This window comes from Capricornis sumatraensis, chromosome 17, assembly GCF_032405125.1.
Source record: "Capricornis sumatraensis isolate serow.1 chromosome 17, serow.2, whole genome shotgun sequence".
NCBI classification, from domain to species: Eukaryota; Metazoa; Chordata; class Mammalia; order Artiodactyla; family Bovidae; genus Capricornis; species Capricornis sumatraensis.
This window is the reverse complement of record NC_091085.1, coordinates 14722918-14748925: the sequence shown is the minus strand read 5'-3', so window position 1 is coordinate 14748925 and position 26008 is coordinate 14722918. Positions and strand designations below refer to the sequence as shown.

The 26008-nt window shown below is 36.6% G+C and overlaps 1 protein-coding gene across 1 annotated transcript in view; it reads right to left on the bottom strand.

Moving 5' to 3' along the window:
• Window positions 1-26008, bottom strand: part of LRBA (LPS responsive beige-like anchor protein) — a 746329-nt gene that overhangs the window by 162776 nt on the left and 557545 nt on the right. The window contains exons 45-46 of the mRNA XM_068990001.1: window positions 16642-16782; window positions 15497-15616 (exon numbers count right to left, since the gene is read on the bottom strand). Of these exons, the coding sequence (XP_068846102.1) occupies window positions 15497-15616; window positions 16642-16782 (261 nt within the window). The remainder of the gene's footprint in view (window positions 1-15496; window positions 15617-16641; window positions 16783-26008) is intronic.

Genomic DNA, 26008 nt, shown 5'->3' with positions numbered 1-26008 from the left:
ACTCAAGCTTGGATAACCAGCAGAGCTGCCAGCTTCCAAAAGACCATACATCCTAGACAATGAGGATATATTACTAGTGAAAAAGATGAACTGAAGACGTGAAAGCCAATTTTTTTAGGTACCACATAAGCCTGTATCTCATTCAAGCCTTGGGAAAGGAGGCCTTTGTCCTAAGCATCTAATGACTGTGAATAAATTTCCTACTAGTCAGATATGAAGACTTGAATTCAAATGAGGACACTTCTTATATACTTGAGTTAGTGGTTCCGGACTTAAATTTATACAGTTGATCCTTGGAAAACACATTTAACTTATATGCAGAGTACATCATGCGAAATGCCGGGGTAGATGAATCACAAGCTGGGAGAAACATCAACAACCTCAGATATGCAGATGATACCACTTTAATGACCGTGATATTAAAGTGGCAGAAAGTAAAGAGGAACTAAAGAGAGATTCATGACGAAGGTGAAATAGGAGAGTGAAAAAGCTCGCTTAAAACTCAACATTCAAAAAATGAAGATCATGGCATCCAGTCCTATTGCTTCATGGCAAATAGATGGGGAAAATGTGGAAACAGTGTCAGATTTCATTTTCTTGGGCTCCAAAATCAATGCAGATGATGACTGCAGCCACGAAATTAAAAGATGCTTGCTCCTTGGAAGAATAGCTATGATAAACCTGGACAGTGTATTATAAAGCAGAGACATTACCTTGCCGACAAAAGTCCACATAGTAAAAGCTACAGTTTTCCAGTAGTCATGTATGGATGTGAGAGTTGGACCATAAAGAAGGCTGAGTGCTGAAAAATTGGTGCTTTTGAACTGTGGTGTTGGAGAAGACTCTTGAGAGTCCTTTAGACGGCAAAGAGATCCAACCTAAAGGAAATCAACCCTGAATATTCACTGGAAGGTCTGGTGCTGAAGTTCCAGTACTTTGTTCACCTGATGTGAAGAGCTGGCTCACGGAAAAGACCCTGATGCTGGCAAAGACTGAGAGCAAGAGGAGAAGGGGGAGACAGAGGATGAGATGGTTGGATGGCATCACTGATTCAATATACATGAATCTGAGCAAACTCAGGGAGACAGTGAAGGACAGGGAATTCTGGCGTGCTTAGCAGTTCATGGGGTTGCAAAGAGCGGGACACGACTTAGCAACTGAACAACAACAACAACCCTCCACCCAGTCAAAAACTGGCACTTCATCTCTGCAGTTCCTCTGTATCCTGCATAGGTGGTTCTGAATCCATGGATTCAACCAATCCTGGACAGGGTAGTACTATAGTATTTACTATTGAAAAAAATCCAGAGATAAGTAGACATATGCAGTTCAAACCTATGTTGTTCAAGAGTCAACTGTATTTAAATAATAAAGAGGTACCAATATATTTACTTACAATTATTTCTAGGAAACAAAATGATAGAACTCACTTTGAGCAGAGTAAAACTTTTTTAAAGTTCCCGTTACTTGATTCTTTGATATTTTGATATAAGCATTAGACAGACATGAAGTGTTATATAGCAATCACAATCACAAAGAAATTCACTTCATTTTTACTTTACAAAGAAGTGTGTTAGGATCTGGGATACAGAGACATAAGTGTTACTTCCCCTCTACAGATCACAGATGTACATTTTTAAACAGTGAAAGGATATATTAACTGGGAGTAAACTGGTTATAAACACAAACAGCCTTCTAGAAATTCAAAAGAAAAAAGGATGCCTAGAAGTTGGGGTTGTCAGAGAAAGTTCTGGGGAGAAGAACATAATATACTGTACTTTCATAATATAACACTCATCAAACTATAGTGCTCCCTCTAATTGACGGCTCCAGGAGATTAAGGACTTTATGTGTCTTGCTACACCTCCAAAGCCTAGACACAGTAAGTGGCACATTTGGATATTCAATAAAAACCTGTTGAAGAATGGTAGTTACAATCAAAGATAAATAGCAGAGGGGAAAGACAAGAACAGTTCTGACAAGCAGAATATCTTAAGAAGAGGTACAGAGATTGAAACATGCATATATCATTTGTTTCCAATGATCAGTGAAGAACTATTCAGTCAGTTTGGAGAGGACTATATACATGGAACAGGAGATAATCTTAAAATGGACACATGTTTCCAGTAAATTCAAACTGAAGAGAAAGATTATGAAGTGTCTACTATGGTATAAAGGACATCATCAATTAAAGACAATTAAGTGAAAAAGTAAGTATATATACTGAAAACATAGTATCATCTCACTATAAGGAGATCTGCAAAAGTAAATCAGTTGATGAAAGTTGAATATCCTCGTAATAGGAAATAAACAGCTGAACTCAACTGAGGTACACCAACATCTAACCAAGGAAACAAGTAAGTATATTTACTGCCTAAATTTTACTATGGATGATAATGACATTCAAGTTACATGCAGAATTCCATCTAAATCCTAAAAGCATCTTTCTAAGAACCATGCCTTGAAATAACACTAAATATTACAGTTCAGAATTATCTCCTTTGACAGATGAAATTTAGCGACAGAGTCAAAGATTATGTCTCTCTAATACTCCTAATGTACGTTTACAAAGTGAAGTATGTTTTATATTCATCAGAACAGAACATTCAGCTCTGGATAAAAAACACATGTTCAGCAATTCTTTAAAACATCAGTGCAAAATGGTAAGTAAACAACACTGACAGGAGACAGAGGTATTTACAAGTCACATATTCTTTTGACTTGCTGACAATAATTTTAATCTCTATCACTTAATTAGGTGGATAGGTCTTCGAGGTAAGTAACATGGTCAAAACGTAGTGTATCATCTCTTAAAATAAAAGTTTGAAAGGTTCAACCAGAGGTTATACCACAGTTAAGGATAAGCCCATTGCTTTGATCACAAATCCCCAGGCTTTCATGGCATAATGACAAGGATTGGTTGTGACCACACGTATGTTTGGTTTCTTTACTAAGGTACGATCCGCACTGATATGAATGGCCTCTGCAGGAAGGCTGTACGATTCGCCTTCTAATAGCCACCAATTCTATCCATTGAATTAAAACCATCACTTCAATAATACCCAGGCAACCATGACAAATACTAGTCTTTTAATCCAAAGAAATAAGGTAATCAAAACTGAAATAAGGACAAAGATGCTACTTCACAACTAAAGTAAAATATTTTTTTTCCTTTTTGTTAAAATATGAAATCCTGACAAGTCACTGCTTTGGGGATACTGATGGTAAAATAAAAGATGTGAAAGCAAAATTTTAGATTATATATTGTCTATTCAACTTACTGGTCACATGGTTTTAATTTAACTTTTCTAACCCTTGAAAGTGTAGTCACTCAGTAGTGTCTGACTCTTTGCAACCCCATGAACTGTAGCCCCCCAGGCTCCTGTGTCCGTGGAATTCTCTTGGCAAGTATACTGGAGTGGATTGCCATTCCCTTCTCCAGAGGATTTTCCTAAACCAGGCATCAAACCTGTGTCTCCCACACTGCTAGCAGATTCTTTACCATCTGAGCCACCAGGGCAGCCTTAGTTACCTCAAGTGCCACTTCTAAAGCACAGGGTTACTGTGAAGCTAATATGAGATAATATACAATTAAGCACAAAAGATCTTACTATTATTATTATCATCATTAATGTGCCCCAATAACAACCCTAAATTAGAGACTTGACCTGCCAACAGGTAACTCAATGACAGACGTTTTTAAAAGCGTTTAACATAATCCTAAGGGCAAGTTAACAATATTTACTTGTAAAAGTAAACATGACCACAAAAGTATTTGAGAAAGTAGTTCCTACCAAACAGCCATCACATTAAAACAGATTTATTTATTTTTACTAATAATGACAGCATAGCTTCACATGCCTCATTTTATGATGAATACTCTCAATACTTTATAGCACTTTCCTGCTTTCAAACACATTTTTTCACCTGCGGCTTTGGACTGGACATCTTCGCTGTATCTTTTGCTGTTTCAGATGCCTATCCTCCAGGACAGTGTAATTTGGGGAGAGATAATGGACATTAATGATGCAAATAACAGGTAAGCAGTGACTGCCAGAAGATAGAAATAGAACGTCCACCGTAAATCTTTTCTGGAGCAAGTTATAAAATACATACATATTACTTTAAGTATGGGGAAGAACAGTTAACACCAGTATCTAAAATATATTAATGAAGAATGTGTATTTTTCCACTGAACAAAAATATAAGATCACTAATTCAAAAAACAAACTACAGCTGACTTGTGTACATTTTTATAATTTAGGAAGATAGGAACATTTTCTAAGTGCTTTAAACAATTTTTTTCTGCCCAGTGTGTAAGTAGCGTAAGAGGAAAAATATTCAGTTTCTTAAGAACTTTTTGTCAAAGAATAACAAGAATAACAAAAAAATGGTTCATTGTAGACACAAGAGTACAAAGTTCAATACTAAAAAAATATTAGTACATAGGTATATCATTTAACTTACTGATGCATTAAAAAGAAAAGGGTTAAAAAGATGTGGTTAAATCAACAAATCTGTAAGTTATGTACAAAAACAAGGATGAACACAATTACAGTTCAGTTAAGAGTGTGAGTGTTCTACATTGTTACAAGAGAAGTAAGACAGCTTGAGCTCACTCTAACGTGGATGTGAAACAGAGAGAGACTGAAAGAGAGAGACTGCCAAAAAAACAGAGAGAAGGAAGAGAGAAAGAGAGGGAGAAGGGGAGAGAGAAGGAAGAAAAAAGAGAGGGGAGACAAAGAGAGGGAGAAGGAAGGGGCAGAATGAAGAGACAGCAAGAGGAAGACAGAGGGAGGGAAGGAGGGAGGGAGATACGTGTGCCAGAAATGTGGAAAGGATGTACAGAAAAGGGCAAGATTTTAATTTTACTGTCTTTTAGCATTATTAAAATTCTGAATTATTTAAAAGTTTGTTTGAAAATAGGAAGAACAGATGAAGAAAATAAAACTATCAAGTCATCCTAACTTAAGCTTTTTCTCTTAACAAATACTTCAAGAAATACATATCCAGCAACTATGTTCTACTAACTGTAGCTAAACATTTTCTTATAAATGGTTCTAACGCTGATGCTATCAGCATCTGTGGAATGTATTATGGTAGAAGACATGCTGATAGAAGAGAAAAAAAAAACCTAACTTATCTTCAGATCACAGCCCCTGGGGTTTCTGAAGTAGCGGAGGGCAAGTCAAAGGTCTCATGTTTAACAAATCTCACAGTACACACACAAAACTATTTTCTGATCATCTCCATTTTGTATTATTACTTCTAATGAACAGATACACATTTAATATCTTTTAAGGTTATTAAAGCGAAAACCAATTCTGCATAATATTACTGATGGTCATTTATTTTTTAAATACTATTTAGCAAACTCCTAGGATTTAATCACATTCTATTTAATTTTAAGTATGGAATATGCTGTACTGATCTTACTGATTTCATAACAACAAAATTTTGCATTCATCACTAATGATACACAAAAAGTTATAAAACAGATTTCATTCATTCAACCAATATTTATTGATTTCTAACTAAATGCAAGGCATTGTTCTAAATGCTGAGGTTACCAACTGAACAAAACAGAAAGTCCCCACCTTTCACAGAGCTCTAGCTATGGAGACATGAAATAAACAAACTAATGTATATATCATGTCAAATGGTGGCAAACATTATATTTTTTTTTTAAAAAAAAGGCAAGATAAAGGGATAGAAAATGATGGTGGTTGGGCAGTGTTATTTTAGAGAGAGAGTTCAAGCACGTCCACTCTGAGGAGGTGACATTTGAGCAGAGACCTGAATGAAAAATAAATAAATAAATGGGGAAAGTGGTTGTGGCAGAGAGAACATTACATGCAAAGCGACCAGAACAGGAGCAGGCTTGGGGGAAGGGAGGTGGGGGGGGGGGGCGTCAGGACAGGGAACACATGTACACCCGGGGTGGATTCATGTTGATGTATGGCAAAATCAATACAGTATTGTAAAGTAATTAGCCTCCAATTAAAATAAACAAATTTATATTAAAAAGAAAAGGAGCAGGCTTGGCATTTTTGAAGAGGAACCACAACAAAGGCAAGTGAGGCTACAGGAGGGTAAAAAGACATGAGTCATCAATGAAGCCACTGAACAGCGCAGGGCTGTGCTAAGAAGCTGAATTCTGGTCTAAGCTAGACAAGCGATCACTGGATGGATGGGAGCACAGGATGTGATCTGACTTATAAAACAAAAAGATTATTCTCGCTGTTGTATAGAGAAAATCCCACATGGGGAGCAGGTGAAGTGAGAATTTATAGTCACTTGCGCGAGGGTCCTAGCGATGGACGTGGTGATACAGGTCAGGTTCTAGACACATTCTGCAGGTTGATTAGATGAGTAATGAGGGGTGTGTGTGTCCAGGAGGAACAAAGATTCCAAGATTTCTAAAGGGCTGAGCAAACTGGGTAAACAGTGCTATCTTTCACTGGGATAGCAAATGCGGGTATTAAATGGGACTTTTTCTTCAGGGTGGAGAGGAGAGTACAGAGTTTGATATTGGACATGTTCAGTTTAAAACATCCATAAACATACACATAGCTCAAAGGGAACTAGATACACAGCTCTAGAATTCAAGCGAGAGCTAAGAGGTGAGGTGTGCTCACCCAGGGAGCAAATGTGGACACAAAAGAGATCTAAAGACAAGACAAAAGGTACTCCAGTAATTTACGGTGTGAAAACAAGATAATCCAGTGAAGGAGACGGAGAAAAGAAGATAGTCAAGAGAAGGTAGGTGGCTCCTTCACCAAGCAGAGGCAATGTCACAAGGAAAATGAATCAATTAGTTGTGTCAATAACGCTGACAGATCAAGTACCACGAGAACTGAAAATCTGAATTTGATAACATGTAAAGATTGCCGGGAGAATATCAATAACCTCAGAGATGCAGATGACACCACCCAAATGGCAGAAAGCAAAAGAAGAACTAAAGAGCCTCTTGATGAAGGTGAAAGAGGAGAGTGAAAAAGCTGGCTTAAAGCTCAACATTCAAAAAACAAAGATCATGGCATCCAGTTCCATCACTTCAGGCAAAGAGATGGTGAAACAATGGAAACAGCAACAGACTTTATCTTCTTGGGCTCCAAAATCACAAGGCAGTGACTGCAATCGTGAAATTAAAAGATGCTGGCTCCTTGGAACGAAAGTTATGACAAACCTAGACAGAGTATTAAAAAGCAAGACACATTACTTTGCTGAAGAGGGTCTGTATAGTCAAAGCTACGGTTTTTCTAGTAGTCCTGTATGGATGTGAGAGCTGAACAAGAAAGAAGACATAGCACCAAAGCACTGATGCCTTCACACTGTGGTGTTGGAGAAGACTCTGGGGAGTCCCTTGGACAGCAAGGATCAAGCCAGTCAATCCTAAAGGAAATGAACCCTGAATATTCATTGGAAGAACTGATAAAGCTGAACTTTCAATACTTGGGCCACCTGATGCAAAGAGCTGACTCACTGGAAAAGACCCTGATGCTGGGAAAGATTGAAGGTAAGAGGAAAAGGGCACGACAGAGGATGAGATGGTTGGATGGCATCACCAACTGAATGGACGTAAGTTTCAGCAAACTCTGGGAGATGGTGAAGGACAGGAAAGCCTGGAGGGCTGTAGTCCAAGGGGTCACAAAGAGTCAGACACAACTGAGCAACTGAACAACAACAAGGCTGCTCATCAATGACTGACAAGACTGATGTTGGTAACGTGGTAGAGAAGAAAGCTTGATTCGAGTGGGCTTGGAAGATGGCAGGAGCTAAGTGGAGATCAAGAGACTAGACAATTGTTTTGAGGAGTTCAAGATAAGCATCACCTAATATTTCTTCTTCTCCTACAGGCCTGTGACACGATTCTGAACTGGATGATAGTGTTCTGGTTATTCCAAAAATATATCTATGTGTCAAAAACTGAATTCACACATTTGATCTATGCACCAGCTTCAATATAATTCATAGAATAATTATTTATCTAGGCACCCAGTCTAAACAATCATCTTTATGCCTTCCCATCCCTTAACAGTCAACTAGGTGCCAAACCCTGGTGAATTACTTTTAACTCATCCCCTGAATTCATCTCCTTAACTCTTCAACAAGTTGAGGCTCTTATCGTCTTTACCTTTAACTGTCATAGCCTTTAATATCTCTCGCCACCTCTAAGTTCTCATCCATTTATCCCATTCCATGGATCTACTTTCCATACTGCTGCCAAAGCACTTTCTTTTTATAATAGAGCCAATTAGTGCAAAATCGTAAATGAATCTTCCTGGCCTAAAACAGGGGATAGGAAAATATAGCCCAGGGGTCAAGAAACTGCAACCTGTTTAATAAATGAAATGTTATAGGAACAAAGTCTGTATACATATAGTCTTGCACTCCAGTGGTAGAGGTGAGTAGCTTGCCAGAGATCACATGGACTGAGAACTGAAAACTATCTTCATATTACTGAGGGCCTTCATATCAGACCACAATTGCCTTTCAGTGTTTTTCCCTTTCTGTGGTTCCTACATACTAGGGACATAAGACCAATCAGCAGACAAACAAGCATTCCCCAATGTGCCAAGTATTTTCTCTGAATTTTGTTTGTGTCACTTTCTTGCTCAGAATACTCTTAATCAAAGCATTAATTTAATAAATCTTTAATTTAGGGCCTACTATATTCCAGGCATGGTTTTAAGCACTAGAGATAAACCAGTGAGCAAGCAGTCCAAATTCCTGCTCTTATGGAGCTAGTATTCCAGTAGGATAAGATATAAATAATAAACAGTAAGGACATGCATGTCAGATGGTGAGTGACTCAAGAAACACAGCACCGAGAAATGAGTTAAGCTGCACGGGATGAGGGACATACTTCTAAACAAAGAGGACAGAGAAGGCTTTCCTAAGAAGGTGATACCCGCGCAAAGACTTGAAATGGCTGAAGAAATTCATCCATAAGGCTATCTGCAGGAGGTTTTCAGGTGAAACGAAAAGCAAATGCTCTGAGGTGAAGTTTGTGAGGAATAGCTAAGAGGGCCTATTTGGCTAAAATAGAGTGGACAAGGGGGCACACGGTGCGAAGTGGTCAAGGTGTAACAGGATTGTGGAGGGGAGGGGTAGCCGCTGTAGTGTCTTACACTGTAAGGACTTCAGCTTTTACTCACAACCAGGAAACCATTTACTAAGAAGGGGAAGGCTGAGAAGAGCAGGTTTAAGGGAATGAAGATCAGGAATTTGGTTCTGAATGTGTTATACATGAGAGGGCCACGCTGAGGAGCATGTCAGGTATCAGGAGAAAGGTACATGCGAGAGACGTAAATCTGGGAGACAGAAGACTCTCTCACAACCTTTAAGATACAACTCGAATACCACTTACCCTATGAAGTCATCACAGCCCACTTCTTCCAGGAAGAATTAATTCCATTTTGTTTATATCTTATTATAGTACTTATAATTGTCTACCTTGTATTAAAACATAATTTTATATGTATCTGTTGTTCTCACCTGGAGTATGTGACATAAAGGACCATTTATTTTATCCTTTTAATCCTAAATGCTCTGCACTATCATACATATTTTTATATGATGAAATTATCAGTAAATACTGGCTTAACTAAATGTGTTTGGGGGGAGTTGAATTCACCTGTCATGGAAAGTTTTCTGACTGAAGGTAGGGAGCTGGTAGTTAGGGAACTACTCCCAAACTAAATTCTCTACATACATGTCCAAGTCAAACTTAATTTCTCTCTCATCTTAGCAGACAAAATCAGTCACCAAATCCTAACAGTTCTCATTTTTTAAATATGTCTCAAATCCACCCACATTTCTCTAGTAATATTGCCGTGACTTGAGTTAAGCCTCCACGGCCTCTCACCCCATTACTTTAACAGCTTACTTACTGCTTCCACTCCTGCTCATGGTGTAATGCATGTTCAAACACCAATCACAGTCATCACCCAAACCACCACAGCCCTTCTGCTTGAGGCTTTCCAGCATTCCCCGGCTACCCCCGGGATAAAGTCCAGCCTCCTTACAGCAGCTTATGAGGCACCTCATCACAGCCGTGGATTTCCTCCTTCCTCTCCCTTCTCCTCACTTCCGATCTCGCCTCCATGAAGCACAGAGCCTTTATCACACTGAATGGCTGGAATGCTCTTATTGTCAGCCCTCCCTTTAGTGCACAAGTTTCCTGAAGGCAGCTCTGTCTCATTTGGTGCTGTATCATGACCGGGGCATAAACTTCAAAATAAAAACTTGAAACATAAATGCTGTCTTAGGATTCCACCAGACTTCTATTCTACCACCAACTTTTAGCACAGGTTATTTTAAGATATATTTTGGCACTAAATTTTGAGCTTCTAGAAAAGTGTCATCAATAATCTCCATGTAATCTCCTGTTCCCACTCTGAAACAATGAACCTAAGTGACACTTATGACTCCCTCCACTTTCCAGCCCTGATCTGTCAATCACTTCTACAGGAGAGAAGAAAAAGATTTCAAACTGCGGCAAGTCAGATGGTATTTAATCATTACATTAAATCTATTGACACTAAAAGTGTCTGAAATGAGTATGCTGCCTGGAGAGAGGGAGGGAAATCAGTGGCAATGAACTACCTAGAAACGCTTAGCTTTCTGCCTAAATGTTTAGATGTGATTGCCTTATGACATTCATGCAAGCTTTACAAGCCTTAGTTGCTCCACAAAATCTGGTCATAATGGTTCAGGCTGAAGATAGTAATCTATTTTGCACCTCAGTTTCTAAACTTAAGTGTTTTTTTTTAAGACTTGAAACACAAGCTCTTGCTGGGAGATTTTAAATTATTATTTATGCCAGAGATGATTTTCCAAACCAATTTTAGCAGTTTCTATTTCAGCCCTCAAGACTAGCTACTAATGCTACTACCTGTCAGTTCATATTTAGATGGAGTACACCATCAGAAACATCATTGCTCAAAGACGATGAAGGAAATCTTCCTTCTACATGCAGAAAGCTATCTCTCAGTGTGATGCTGAAACAATGCCCTAAGCTGGCACTGTCCAATGGAGAAGCCACTAACTATAGTGGCCATGAAACACTTGAACTATGCTGTCCAAGGACAGACCTGTTGTGAATATAAAACACACACCAGATCTCAAAGAAGACGCAGTATAAAAAATAAGAAGAATCCAAATATCTAATTAATAATTTTATATTGATTACATGTTGAAATAAAAATGTTTTGGGTGTATCACATTGAATATATTCTTAAAATCAATTTCACATGGTCCTGCTGACTTTTTAACGTGACTACAAGAAAATCTAAAATTACATATGTGATCATAATTACGATTGATATTACATTACTACTGGACAGTGTGGTAAGCCTAGAGAACTGATCAACACTTCCAAACTTTTTACCAAATGGAATAAAAAGTATTATTGAGGGTCAGATCTGAAACGGATCCACCAATGACACATAGAAATACAAATGATACCCCCAATTTTAAGATGGTAAAACATGCCAAAAGTGAAAGGCTGCTTTAGTAAAATCTAATAATGTCTCTTTCTTCTCTGAAATAAAAAGGAGTATTTGAATCTTTATTTCTTAGGAGTAGCCTTTATTTTTCAGTAAAGCTACTTGAGAGTCCCTTGGACTGCAAGGAGATCCAACCAGTCCATTCTAAAGGAGATCAGCCCTGGGTGTTCTTTGGAAGCAATGATGCTAAAGCTGAAACTCCAGTACTTTGGCCACCTCATGCAAAGAACTGACTCATTGGAAAAGACTCTGATGCTGGGAAGGATTGGGGGCAGGAGGAGAAGGGGACGACAGAGGATGAGATGGCTGGATGGCATCACCGACTCGATGGACAGGTGTTTGAGTGAACTCCGGGAGTTGGTGGTGGACCCAGAGGCCTGGCGTGCTGCGATTCATGGGGTCGCAGAGTCAGACAGACTGAGCGACTGAACTGACTGATTCTCTGAGTATTAGTATAATGCAAGAAATAGGAACCCTAAGATATTATAGTGATAGTTCCCCTTTAGCAAAAAAAGTTAAGTACTAGAAATGTTATTGTGTTATTCTTTTTTCTGAAAAATTTTAAATAAACTATCGGCCTCACAATATTTCACTTTTATAAAACCTCATGGAAACATTAGAGAATGTATATTAATCCAGCAAGGTATACTTTAGAATCCACTCAATACAATGATTCCTACCACCCACTCACATACTTCACTATCCTCTCTTTACTATTTAACATATCCCTTAGTATTTCTAAAAACTCTAATAAGACAACATAAATAAAGATCAGACTATAATTAATATGATTTGATCTGAAATACAACATCATATCTTAATGAAATGTTTATACCATCATAGTGATTTAAATGTGCTTTCTTAATATTCATTCTTACACATTAATTATAATAATTTAACATGCTTTATAAAGTGCTAGAATGTAACATGAAGAGGCAAGATCAAAAAGTAAAATATAAAAAGAGACAAGATTAAATCCCTCTTCAATTACAGGAGGACCAACTATAAGGAGGCTCTTTAAACAGCCTATTAATATAACCTAAAGGTCCATCTAGTCAAGGCTATGGTTTTTCCAGTGGTCATGTATGGATGTGAGAGTTGGACTGTGAAGAAAGCTAAGCACCGAAGAATTGATGATTTGAGCTGTGGTGATGGAGAAGACTCTTGAGAGTTCCTTGGACTGCAAGGAGATCCAACCAGTCCATTCTGAAGGAGATCAGCCCTGGGATCTCTTTGGAAGGAATGATGCTAAAGCTGAAACTCCAGTACTTTGGCCACCTCATGCGAAGAGTTGACTCACTGGAAAAGACTCTGAGGCTGGGAGGGACTGGGGGCAGGAGGAAAAGGGACAACAGAGGAAAAGATGGCTGGATGGCATCACTGATTCGATGGACATGAGTCTGAGTGAACTTCAGGAGTTGGTGATGGACAGGGAGGCCTGGCGTGCTGCGATTCATGGGGTCGCAAAGAGTCAGACACGACTGAGCGACTGAACTGAACTGAACTGAACTGAACTGAACCATACATTGTATACTTTATGAAGTATTACATTTGGAAGTATACTAAGTTGTAGGGTCCAAATTACCTGGTTATCAATATAGAAAATGGAGTAATTTATCAATGTCCTATCTACCTCACAGATATTTTATGATTTAAAAAAAGAAAAGAAAAGAAAATTCGGAAAATATACATATTGGTTAGAAGAGCAAGTTTCACCCTTGGGTTTCACCCAAGGCAGTCCTGAAGAAAATTCCTATGCATCTGAACATAAAGACATGGTAGTTAAAAATAAAACAGTATTTCTAACCAGGCTCCCTTCAACTTGACACTTGGAATTTTTAATTCTACTTTAAAAAATACTTTTCCCAGGATTCCCCTGGTGGTCCAGTGGTTAAGACTTTGCCTCCCAAAGCAGGGGGTGTGGGTTTGATCCCTGGTTGGGGAGTTAAGATCCCACACGCTCCATGGCTAAAAAAAACACAATATAAAACAGAAGCAATATGACAACAAATTCAGCAAATACTTGAAAAAATAAATGGTACACATTAAAAAAAATCTTAAAAAAAAAAAAGCAACACAACTTTCCCCTTAACCTTGTACTCTGCTTCTTCATTTAGAGGCCCTATACAGCTGGGCTAGGAAGCTAAAAGTCAAGCGGCACAACAGCAAGAACTGAAATCCTAGTAGTTTTCTAGTTTTCGGGGCTGTTTTTATCAAAGTCTGCAGGACAGCCAAACAGAAGCAAAATGGATTTGAGTCATTATTTGTGAAGAAACAAGAGTAAGGAGAAAAATAAGGAAAGAGAAGGGTAAAGATCATATGGTTTGGGGGGACTTGTTTTTTAATGCTATAGCTGTTATGTGTGGATTTATTTTTTATTACAAGTGAGGTATTGTAAAGAAAATCTTTGGAAAAATGGAACCAGACATGCACTAATCAAAGAAACATCAGAGAAAAAGGCCAAGATTTAGGAAAAAGAGACAATGAAACTACAAATATCGATCACCTATCTCCTTTCCAAAAAAGCATTAAGTAGGAATGTCTTACTACAGAGAAGGAGAAATTTGAAAATATCCACTACCTCTGTTATGGAGGAGAATTCAAATTTATGATTTCATTCTTGTTTACATTTCTATTACCAAACTTAAGTATGAAGCTATAATTTGGTCATGAGATGTTAAAAAAAAAAGAGGGAATTTAGAAATTTAGAAAAATTTTTCATTAAGTGTTCAGTTTGACAACAGAACGTCAGTCTTATCAATGTTTTCATGTCTGTATCTCTTCTTATATCTCAAAGAGCTCAGTAATGACATAGCTTTGAGAGTAGAAGTAGAAACAATTATTAAATCTGTTAACTATTCTGATTGATTGCTATCTAATTATCCATTGATAATTATCTAGTTATCCATTAATGATTCTTGAGGAATATGATATATAATTTCAAGAGTATTTCAGAGTACATTATTTGTGATATCAAAAATTCCTATAGATGTTCCAATATAAAAGATTATTTCTACATATGATGAATCTTCTTCAATAAAATACCTTGGATATAAACAAATGTTATACTCTACGGTAAGATACAGTGTGTGAACACATTTTTATAGACTGTAATGTAATACACCTAAAAGTAAGATGAAATTATCTCTTTAATGAAATTTTTAAAAGTACTCTATAGTAACATAAACATAAGTAAGGCAACTTTTCTCCTTTAAACCCAGATATTTCTCATGTTACTTATCATATAATTATACATATAATTATTTATATAAAAGTCACAGTTCTTTATGACACCATAAGGAACTTCACAACTATAGACAAATCTCATTTTACTCAACTGCATCTACACAGTATCTTTCAGAAAGAACACTATGTCACGAAAATAAAATACAGTACTTCTGAGGTTAGAAGCAAAAATAAGTGTTATATTAGCAACTGTGCCGAGTTTTTTATCTTTTTATAGTACTGAACATACATACAGATAGAGGAACTCATTTCCTGTATATAACAATTAAATGCAATTCTATACCAAGCAGAGTCAGGTATGCATTTAGAACCAGCAGCAGGTAAAATATGATTACCTTAAGAACAGAGACAGGAAATTGCTAAAGTCAAATGAAATACATTAAGAGTCTGAGACCTTTCTCACAGTATTTTTCTGACTGTATTAATTTTATTTATTGATTTTGGAATTTCACTGAGCATGCTGCCTTACATACCTACTATTATATTCTTCCTTTAAAAAAGATTCCAGAAAGGAAGGAAAACAACTGTTCCACAATTAGAGAGAAAGAGGAGACATTCAGACAGACAAAAACAGACAGGAGATAGAGAGAAATCGTTTACAGTAGTTCCGGACCATTTAACTAAGGTCTCATCCTTTGAGGCTCATCTTTAGTAAATAAGGCTGTACTGCAAGAGAGAAATTCATTCAGCAAGAAACACACTGGAAATAACAACTGCAAAGTGAAACATTTTTGTACCTTAATATCCGACGTATCACGTTGACTGTTTCGCCAAGCTCTGGAAATTGAGGAAAAAGTTCGATCTGCATGATCAAACTTCCCTCCTTGTAAATTTAGGAAATAAGTTGTGAAGGGTTCCTAAAAAAATAAGCAAGTTAAAAACTCCATATGCATATGTTTCCTCATGTATAAAAATGTGGTTTTATAAATCTTTAAATACGTTATGATAAATAGACATTAGCTAGAATTATGTCCTAGGCATAGACTGAGAATTATACCTAAACTATTACATTAAGGTTCTCAAATTGTTTCAGAAGAAGTATTTCCAAAATTTGGTATTTTCAATATTTTTCAGACTCCTTTCCTTTCCAAGAACAATTTATTAATAACATTCAGACATAAACTAAGACTGCATTTTTCTTCATAGTACAAAGAAATAGTCCAATATATAATTTTCCTATTGTTATGGCTCAATATTTAATTTATGATTAAGAAAAGAAAAATGTTTGGAAGATTTAAAAGCCTCCTCATAGTTAAAGAACACTTAAACACATATTAGTGGATAATTGCTCGAAATTAGCTAAGCACTATAAATTACCTCTAGGATTTATGTCTGCCTGTACCCTTCTAACAAGCTTAAATTAATGATGTGCTGCTAATGCTTTCCCAAAGAAATTACTTTCTTGTAGATGAATCACCTTTCAATTTTACAGAAACACTGCTGGCTTAACCAATATGTTATCAATACACAGCAGGTCTTCGTGTAACTTACAAACATACTTATTCCACTTGGGGCAAACGAAGTTTTCGAGATATATGAATATATGTCTGTGTTAAGGGAATCTTAGTTTTTATTTTAATAGACTACATTTGAAAATAACATACATTGCAATTTAGAGTCTGGTAAGTTATCAACCATTTGAAGAGGCAAATTTAAGAGAAAAATTCATGCAATTCCAGGTGATACATTTTTATGGCCATTCTACAGTAATACTTTGTACAATACAGACCAAATCAGATACAGGGATATTTATATAAACAGAACTTCAATCACTGAAAAAAATTTCACCCTTCAAAAACGACGCTGATGATTTTTAATCAATGCATATTCTCCACAACATTGAATTTTCTTATCCATGGTTTATTATTCAAATCGAACTTACTATTCTTAGCAGCCATGCAAGAACAAAACTTGCCGTTGAGTAATGAGTACCATAGTGGAACTTCGGAACTTGATCATCTTCCCAGGACTCATAACGCTCTGCAAAGAATGCTGCTCTTTTTGGATTCAAAGCTCCTATTGGCTGCCAATAGGGAGGAGAAAAAAAAAACAACCCACATAAATGTAATTGTCCTTTATTTCTTTATCTTTTCAAATATTATTCTATTAGCAAGTGTAACGGAGAAGGCAATGGCACCCCACTCCAGTACTCTTGCCTGGAAAATCCCATGGACAGAGGAGCTTGGTAGGCTGCAGTCCATGGGGTCGCTGAGTCAGACATGACTGAGCGACTTCACTTCCACTTTTCACTTTCATACATTGGAGAAGGAAATGGCAACCCACTCCAGTGCTCTTGCCTGGAGAATCCCAGGGATGGGGGAGCCTTGTGGGCTGCCGTCTCTGGGGTCCCGCAGAGTCGGACACAAATGAAGCGACTTAGCAGCAGCAGCAGCAGCAAGTGTGAAAGTGAATTAAAAATACATACCATTTAAAGCAGTGTTACAGAGTGGATGGCAACGTAAATTTAACTTTCGATGCACATTAAATATATACACATAAGTGAAGGGAGAAACCTGTCATTTCTCAGTAAGTTGGTTTCATTTGGAAAAAAGTCTTAAATCAGCCCAGAACAAGCATTTTCACGAAGATAATTATATGAAGTGAGTATTAGCTATATGATACTTTGGAAAGCACCTCTAAAATCCTACTTAATTCATCAGAAGCAACAACCAGAAACAGAATCTTGAAGCTAAGGGATTAACATATCACAGATGCTGAGAAGATGGAACAAAATTTGAGGAGGTAGGGGGTAAGCAGAAGTGCAGGGAAAGGGACTGCATGAAAAAGAGATTAAATGAAAATCTAGGATTTTCTACTAAAACCAGAATTCAGAAAATAAAAACATGTCTGTATGAAAATTTTTTTTAATATGTAATACAAATAGGATATCAGACAGAATATGAGCTTGTACTGGAAAACAATACATTACAGCCAAGGTCCCCAAAGCAGTATGGCCAAGTGATGAAGAGTCTGCGCTTACTGGGGTGCTAATGGTACCCAGTAAGAAGGCTGTTTCGGAAAATAAAATGACTAGGTACATAGAGGGACAAACCATGCCTGACAATATTCAATGAATGTTATTATTTTTAAGGTAAATTTTTAGCACTGGGGTAAAGTCTGAAGAAAACAATAGCCTATAAGCCCTCAGAATATTGACTGGCACAAGATAAGAGCTTAAGAAGTGTTAGCTGGTATCATTATAGCTGCTGTTGTAATTCAGGGAATATATGAACTCCACTAAACAGAAGGCAAAAAGCAAAATTTTGTGTGATCGTGCACATGTCCATCTTCTTCAGGAAGATACAAAGAGATTTCCAGATTCACAAAGGGGTTTAAGGCCTTCAAGAATAAGAAACAGTTCATTCTCATAAAATAATCCAATCTCTAGGAAATCTCTATTCTTTATGTAAAATATAAATACCAATACACCAAAAAATATGCAAGATTACTTTCTTTAATAAAAATCTATCAATTAGCAACTCCTCATTTATATGAGAAAGAAACTATCTGACCATTTATGGGAGAAATATTAAGCTGAAATTTAAAATACTGGTTTTAAAATACAGATATTCAGAAATATTCTACTGAAAATGAAACAAAGTTTTAAATGAGTTTTAAAACTGCTTTTCATGTTAAAAAGTAATTTTAAGCAACATTTTAAATGATCATTTTGGCCATCTTTTTCAAATTGTTAACTATCTTTTCAAAACTGCAATTTATTGCTCGTACCTTTCATTCTCTTTCAATAGGACAGTTTTAATCGACATTTTATTTTAAGCCATTTTTTTACTTTACAAGCAAAATTAAAAAAACCTTTAGGTGATTATTATTTTAAATCAGTATCACAGTATACCAATTTAAAAAGGCATTTTTAAAGCATTAGTTTCTGTACAAAGGAATTAAGTCTGATTTACTAAATTTATGCCAGTTAAAAATGGAACCGACTCCAAGAAATCTTTGTTACAGAACCCATTTGGAATGCCTTTAAATGTATTTTCATTGTTGTCCCTGAAGACTGAGCCATGCAAAAGGAAAGAAAGAAGAAACAGAATCACTGGAAGACAAATTATGTGAATTAAAAATAAAATCAATGCTCTGTTTGTATGATTCTGCAGCATATTAAGTATTCACTTTATCTGCTCCTATTTTTATTACTCTCCAAATGAGTACACCCCCAAAATCAATAGTTATAGAATCACGTTTCTTGAATATAATGCTAAAACCAATTAGGATTGATTTCACTAGCATTTGAAAAAAAAAAAAAAGGCACTGTGCAGAGATCCATATAGGTAGAACCCACAGTATTGATTCTGGCTGCTATTGTTACAGTTGGTTTCTGAAGCCTGCTACAGGACAGCTATCAAGACATACCACATTTATTTGCAAACATATAAAAAAGAAGTCCCCAAATAAAAGAAGGTTAAAAAAAAAAAAAAGACCAGTGGAGCTGTGCAATGACAATGATACACTATCAGCTTACTCAGAGAAGTTACAGTGGGAATACACACATTGAATTATACATTACGCGAAAGCGCTGATTTATTGTGGTAATAACATCCACCTCATTAAAAGATTCTGCTTTGCTGCAGTTGGAAGGCTACATATTGTTTACTGCTATAAATTAATGGCAGTGCAAAGAAGACTGTGGAACCGTCCTAACAATAGATCTGTAATGACAGTGCTGTATATCACAGCTTCCTCAGCAGCTTCATAATAAAATGGAGACAATGTATTGAGCTAATACATTCTACCATGCTGGCCCATATTTTTCTGACAACTGCTTTAAAAGATGAGCTGAATCCAACTATGTTATAATGCTGTGAAACATTTAACTAAGAAAGAGTCAGTCATACACCAAAGTGCATCAGAGCATTTTTAAAGCACTGTCTAAATCAGCATTTCAAGATGTTTATTCATCTCTGCAAAAGAACTAAAAGTAAATGCTGATGGCTCCTCTTACCTATACAGTATATTAAGAGTAACGAATGGAAGGCAATTCTGGAAGATACCTAGTATTATCAGCCTACAAAAAGCTCTCTGTACAATTTAACTGTAAAAGCTTGACCATATTATTTTTCAAAATCAGCAAATCGATTAAAGGAAGAACAAAAATACTGGTCATTTGAAATGGTCATAACTTCTTAGAAAAAATCAATAAAAAATAAGTATTGATTAGAGAGGTGTAACTCAAATTCATAACCAGGTAAATATAAATAGCCCTAGGATACAAAAAATAATTTTAAACACTACAAAAAGCTAACAAATAGAACTATATAACTATATTTATATTTAAAATTATTTTTTAATTGAAGAATAATTGCTTTATAGAATTTTTTTTTGTTTTCTGTCAAACCTCAACATGAATCAGCCATAGATATACATATATCCCCTCCCTTTTGAACCTCCCTCCCATCTCCCTCCCCATCCCACACTCTAGGTTGATTCAGAGTCCTTGTTTGGGTTATTTTTTAAATCTACAAAATAATAACAGAACCTTAATCACAACAAGATGAAAAAGTGGTTAAAATAAAATGGAACAATTTAGAGGCTCAGGAATATCAACATTAAGTATTTACATTTAAAAAATGCAAATAAGAACTTGGATTAAAATAGGAAAAGGCAAATGAAAGAAAAAAAGAACACCAGAACTCTTGAAAACGTATAAATAGCAAAACAAAACAAAACTAATTCCACTACCCATAGGATATATTATTAATTTCACAAATAGCAAAATTGACAACTGTGGTAGATTCATAAGTATTCTATTTTTGTTGTCTGATACCTTTCAGAATAATAAATCCAAAGCAAAACTTCCTAAATCAGGTTTTTAAGCATATCATGACAAAACAATTTTGTTACCATTTCTGAGAAGTAATTTTGCTAATTATTGGAGATCCAAAAATACTGCATATAAAGTACCCGGTTCAGTGTTTGGCGTACAGTATGTTATTTGTAATAATAACTATTGCTATTTTCAGCTTATTCGATCAAGAACATTTAAGAAAGAAACCATTAAAAAAGCCTAGTGAAATTAATGTTGTCTATTAGGAGAGAATGTAATTAAGCATCACAATCATTTAATGCAATAGCAATACTGTACATTATCAGTCAGAAGCCTAATAATACACAGAAACCCCAAAACTACATTACCCTACTTCAAGAACATGACATAAAACAGAATTATCTTTCAAAAATCCAAAGGGCCTCTAAATCTTACTGTGAAAAGCATATGAAATGTCAAGCAAGTTACAATCATCTAGAACTACATTAATTAAAAACAAAGAGTATTGGATTCAAAGACCCTTACCACCACCCAATACAGACTCTTTCATCTGATTACTAGTAAAAGTTAGTTGTAAAAAGAAAAGAGTATACCGTTCATACATTCTAAATTTTTGCTTTCTTTTTAAAATTTTTAGGAAATCGCACCTGAAGTTATCTAATTAATAATCCCCAGGCTATATTTTGTATTTTATAAAACATTATTGTGCGTTCTCACAGTACATGTGAGCTAGGCATCCCTATTTTAATAATGAAGATAATAAGTACCCTGAATAACCGAGCTCAAAATTAACAGAAATCTAGGAGACACCAGGCTTCTGCAGAGGCACTGATGATAAACAACCTGCCTGCCAATGCAGGAGATTAAAAAGGCAGGGTCAATCCCTGCTTCCGGAAGATCCCCTGGAGGCGGGCAAGGCAACCCACCCCAAAGTTCTTGCCTACAGAACCCAAAGGACAGAGAAGCCTGGCAGGCTAGTCCATAGGGTCACCAAGAGTCAGGCAGGACTGTGGAGAACCCAAAGGACAGAGGAGCCTGGCGGGCTAGTCTGTAGGGTCGCCAAGAGTCAGGCAGGACTTTGCCACTGTTTAGTGGCAACATGGACTTCCCTGGTGTTTCAGGTGGTTAAGCGTCTGTCTACAATGTGGGAGACCAGGGTTTGATCCCTGGGTTGGGAAGATCCCCTGGAGAAGGAAATGGCAATCCACTCTAGTACTATTGCCTGGAAAATCTCATGGACAGAGGAGCCTGGTAGGCTACAGTCCATGGGGTTGCCAACAGTTGGACACGACTGAGCAACTTCACTTTTATGACTTTACAAGCAAGTGGTTATGTATTAATTTATCGTGGAAGTAGGACAGGCCTGTAGATACCGAAAAAGAGCAATTACAAAGTGACAGCAGGAAAAGTTAACAAAATGGTTGAATTCAATATCTTACGAACCCAACATGTCATAGAAATGTCAGGTTAAATTAAAAAAATATTGTTAATTATGTATAAGGAAAACATAACAAAATGGTTGAACTCAATACCATATGAATCCAACGTTACAGAAATGTCAGGTTAAATAAACAAATGTTAATTATGTATAAGGTAATCGATATTCATGAACAAATTAAACAAAAATAATTCAAATTCAAGAGGATGGACTATTAGGAAATGTGACATCATAAACGATGGTCATTCCTGGTTAGAGAATAATGATTTGTCTTGAGAAGATTATACAAAATAACTCTGATAAACAGATTAAAGGGGCTATTCTGATGACAATGCGACTGTTTATTGGATATAAGTGAAGGATCTAAGAGTCTTAGATATATTACCTTACTATATTTATAACAATGCCTTAATATACAAAACCATTAGCAATCCCAACTTACCGATGAAAATAACAAGTCTGGGAAGAAGTTAGATGACTATCAATAGCTGAGGCAAGACTCAGAGCCGATTCTAACTAGACTGACTATTAAATCCTAGAATAATTTGAGTTACGTGGATTAATGAAAGTGTTGGTGCTGAATCTATAGCACCACTGGATCCTTTCGTGGGACTTTTAGGTTAAATGTTCTTTTGAAAAATAATGGTATTTATACTTTACTCTTACCTATACCATGTATGTGCTTGGGCTTCACAGGTGGCTCAGTGGTAAAGAATTCGCCTGCCAACGGAGGAGAGGCAGGAGACCTGGGTTCGATCCCTGAGTCGGGAAGATCCCCAGGAGCAGGAAATGACAACCACTCCAGCATTCTTGCCTGAGAAGTCCCATGAACAGAGGAGCCAGGTGGGCTACAGTCCGTGGAGTCACAAAGAGCGGGACATGACTGAGCAACTGAGCATGCATACACATATAATACAGTGGATATTTAGCAGAAGGTTTTGCAAATGGGGGACAGGGATGAATATTTTGTGTTGGGGACACTGAAAAGACACTTGGCAAAACTGCTTTTTTTTTTTTAAAAAAATGAATACATAAAAATAAGCATTGTCATCAAAGTTTATTGCTTCACTTTCCTTTTTTAAAAAAAATTAACTTTATTGGGGTACGACTGCTTTAGAATGCTGTGTTTTTACTTTTCTCTTAATTTTTTTGTATTTACATATCCATATCTACGAACACAAATGAAAGCCTTTAATTCCTTGTGTTGCTAAAACTTTTTAAAGAAGCCAATGAATTCTGTGCATCTCTACCACCTGCCTTCCTTTTCCACCTACAAGGAGAAGAAAAGAAAAGAACAGCCTCTATCATTTAAGCAATGCTGCCTCCATTCGGGGGTGGAGCCACTATTGTGTGTCAGTTGTAGCAGCCCTTTTATCTAAAAGACGAATATAACAGACAAGACTGATAAGCATTTTAACTCAACATTAGTTTTCAGGGTATTTCGTCATGTGCTATATATGGCTGAAATGGCTTGGCACTTATCTTCATACACTCTACATTTAATTTAATATTGCAGACTACTGTGGCAAACTACGATGGCTTTTAAAGTTAACAAATAAGCACTTTTTTGTTTTTACGTACCAGAGGATTTCTTAATCCCTTGAAAACAAGCTCTCTTCCAAGTAACATTAAACATATACCCACTGTATGATTTCAATTTAATAAACATATCCTGGGTAAAAGAAAGTATTCCATTCCACTTATTGTACTTAACTGAATCTAAATAATTTCAAAGGCTCACACTGGTAGATTTAATATTATTCAGCTATAGTTCATATTAAGTGATTTTCAGTATAGTTATTTATCTGTTTGAGAAAGGCACATAAATCAATTAAAATAATCTGATAATCCAATGCCCATGTGAGCTAAATACCTGGAAGAAGCCCCCCCAAATCTTAACAATCCAAGGTCAACTAAAAAAAAAAGTAATTATGAAAATGACAAACATCTAAGAGGCTCAATATTGTTATAACAAAATTTATTTATTCACAGATAGACTCATATATACACTTAAAAAAACAACTAGGACCATTAAAATCTAGTCCAAAATGGTGACGAGAGGCTCCTGAACTCACTTCTTGCCACAGACAAATCTAAACTTAAGCTACACATGGAATAATTCCCTCTGAAAGAAATCACAAGTTAAAGATGCATATTTCAAACCACAAAGAAACCACATATTTTTTAAAGGTATAAATAACAAGCCACAGTGAAGATAAACTGCAATCATAAAACAACCCAATCTAAAAGAAAACAGATAAAAGGAGATAAGACAGAAAGAACTGATATAAGGGATAAAAAACAAGTGGAAAGAAAACGCATTTAAACTGACTATACAAAAATTTACATTAAATGTAAATGGTTTCAACACCCCAACTAAAATGTAGAAGTTATTAGAATGGCTATAAAAGCAAGACTGTATTATATGTTGCCCACAAAAAAAGGAACTAAAAAAAAATAAAGTCATAGGTTTTTAAAAATGATAGAAAAAGATACTATAAGTAATAATAATGATAAACTACTGTCATGTCTGTATAAATATCAGAAAAGGTAGACTTCAGGACAGACATGGACTATCACAGGTGTGATGGGAGATACTGCTGCTGCTGCTCTTAAGTCGCTTCAGTCGTGTCCGACTCTGTGCGACCCCACAGACGGCAGGCCACCAGGCTCCCCCATCCCTGGGATTCTCTAGGCAAGAATACTGGGGTGGGTTGCCATTTTCTTCTCCAATACATGAAAGTGATAAGTCAAAGTGAAGTTGCTCAGTCACGTCCGACTCTTCGCGACCCCATGGACTGCAGCCTACCAGGCTCCTCCGTCCATGGGATTTTCCAGGCAAGAGTACTGGAGTGGGGTGCCAAGATACTACATGAAGATAATAACAGTTTATGAAGAAAGCATAGCAATCTGAAATGTGTATGCACTATCTTAGTTCCCTAGGGCTCCTATGATAAAGTACCACAAACTGGGTGACTTAAACTAATAGAAATTCACTGTCCCACAGTTCTGGAGGTTCGATGTTCAAATAAGGTATTGGCAGAGCCACGTTCTCTTTGAAGCTTCTAACAGAGGATCTTTCTTGGTCTCGTCCAGCTTCTTGTGGCCTCAGGTACTCTTTCCCTTGCAGCAACATAACTCCCAATCTCTATTTCCATCACTGCATGCTGTTCTCTCCTTTGCCATTTGTCTTACCATAATATTCTCATCTTCTTATGAAAACACCAGTCATACTGAAATTAGGCCCACTTTAATGATCTCATCTTCACTTCATTCCACTTGCAAAGACCCTATTTACAAATAAGGTCATGTCCACAGGTGCTAGGGGTTAGGATTTCAACATAACTTTTGTGGAGACATAATTCAACGCATAACATATACCCAAAAACAAATGCTGAAAATACATATAACAAAAAATGAAAGAAGTGAAAAAGAAGATACAGACAAATCAAAATTATAGTTGGAGACTTCAACATTTCTCACTCAGTAATCAGCAGAATAGGTAGATAAAAAATTAGTAAGGAATATTACTCAGTCATAAAAAAGAGTGCAATAATGCACCGACATGAAAGGACCTAGAGACTGTCATATGGAGTAAAGTAAGTCAGACACAGAAAGACAAGTATCATATGATATTGCTTTTATGTGAAATCATATCTTTTTTTAATTAAAAAAGGGGTATAAATGAACTTAATTAGAAAACAGAGGTAGAGTCACACATGGAGAAAACGAACTTATGTTACCAGGGGATAAAGGGGGAGAGGGATATATTGGGAGATCTGCACTGATGTATACCCACTACTAGGCTGCAGTCCATGGGCTCACTAAGAGTCGGACACGACTGAGCGACTTCACTTTCACTTTTCACTTTTATGCACTGGAGAAGGAAATGGCAACCCACTTCAGTGTTCTTGCCTGGAGAATCCCAGGAACGGGGGAGCCTGGTGGGCTGCCATCTATGGGGTTGCACAGAGTCGGACACGACTGAGGTGACTTAGCAGCAGCAGCATACCCACTACTACACATAAA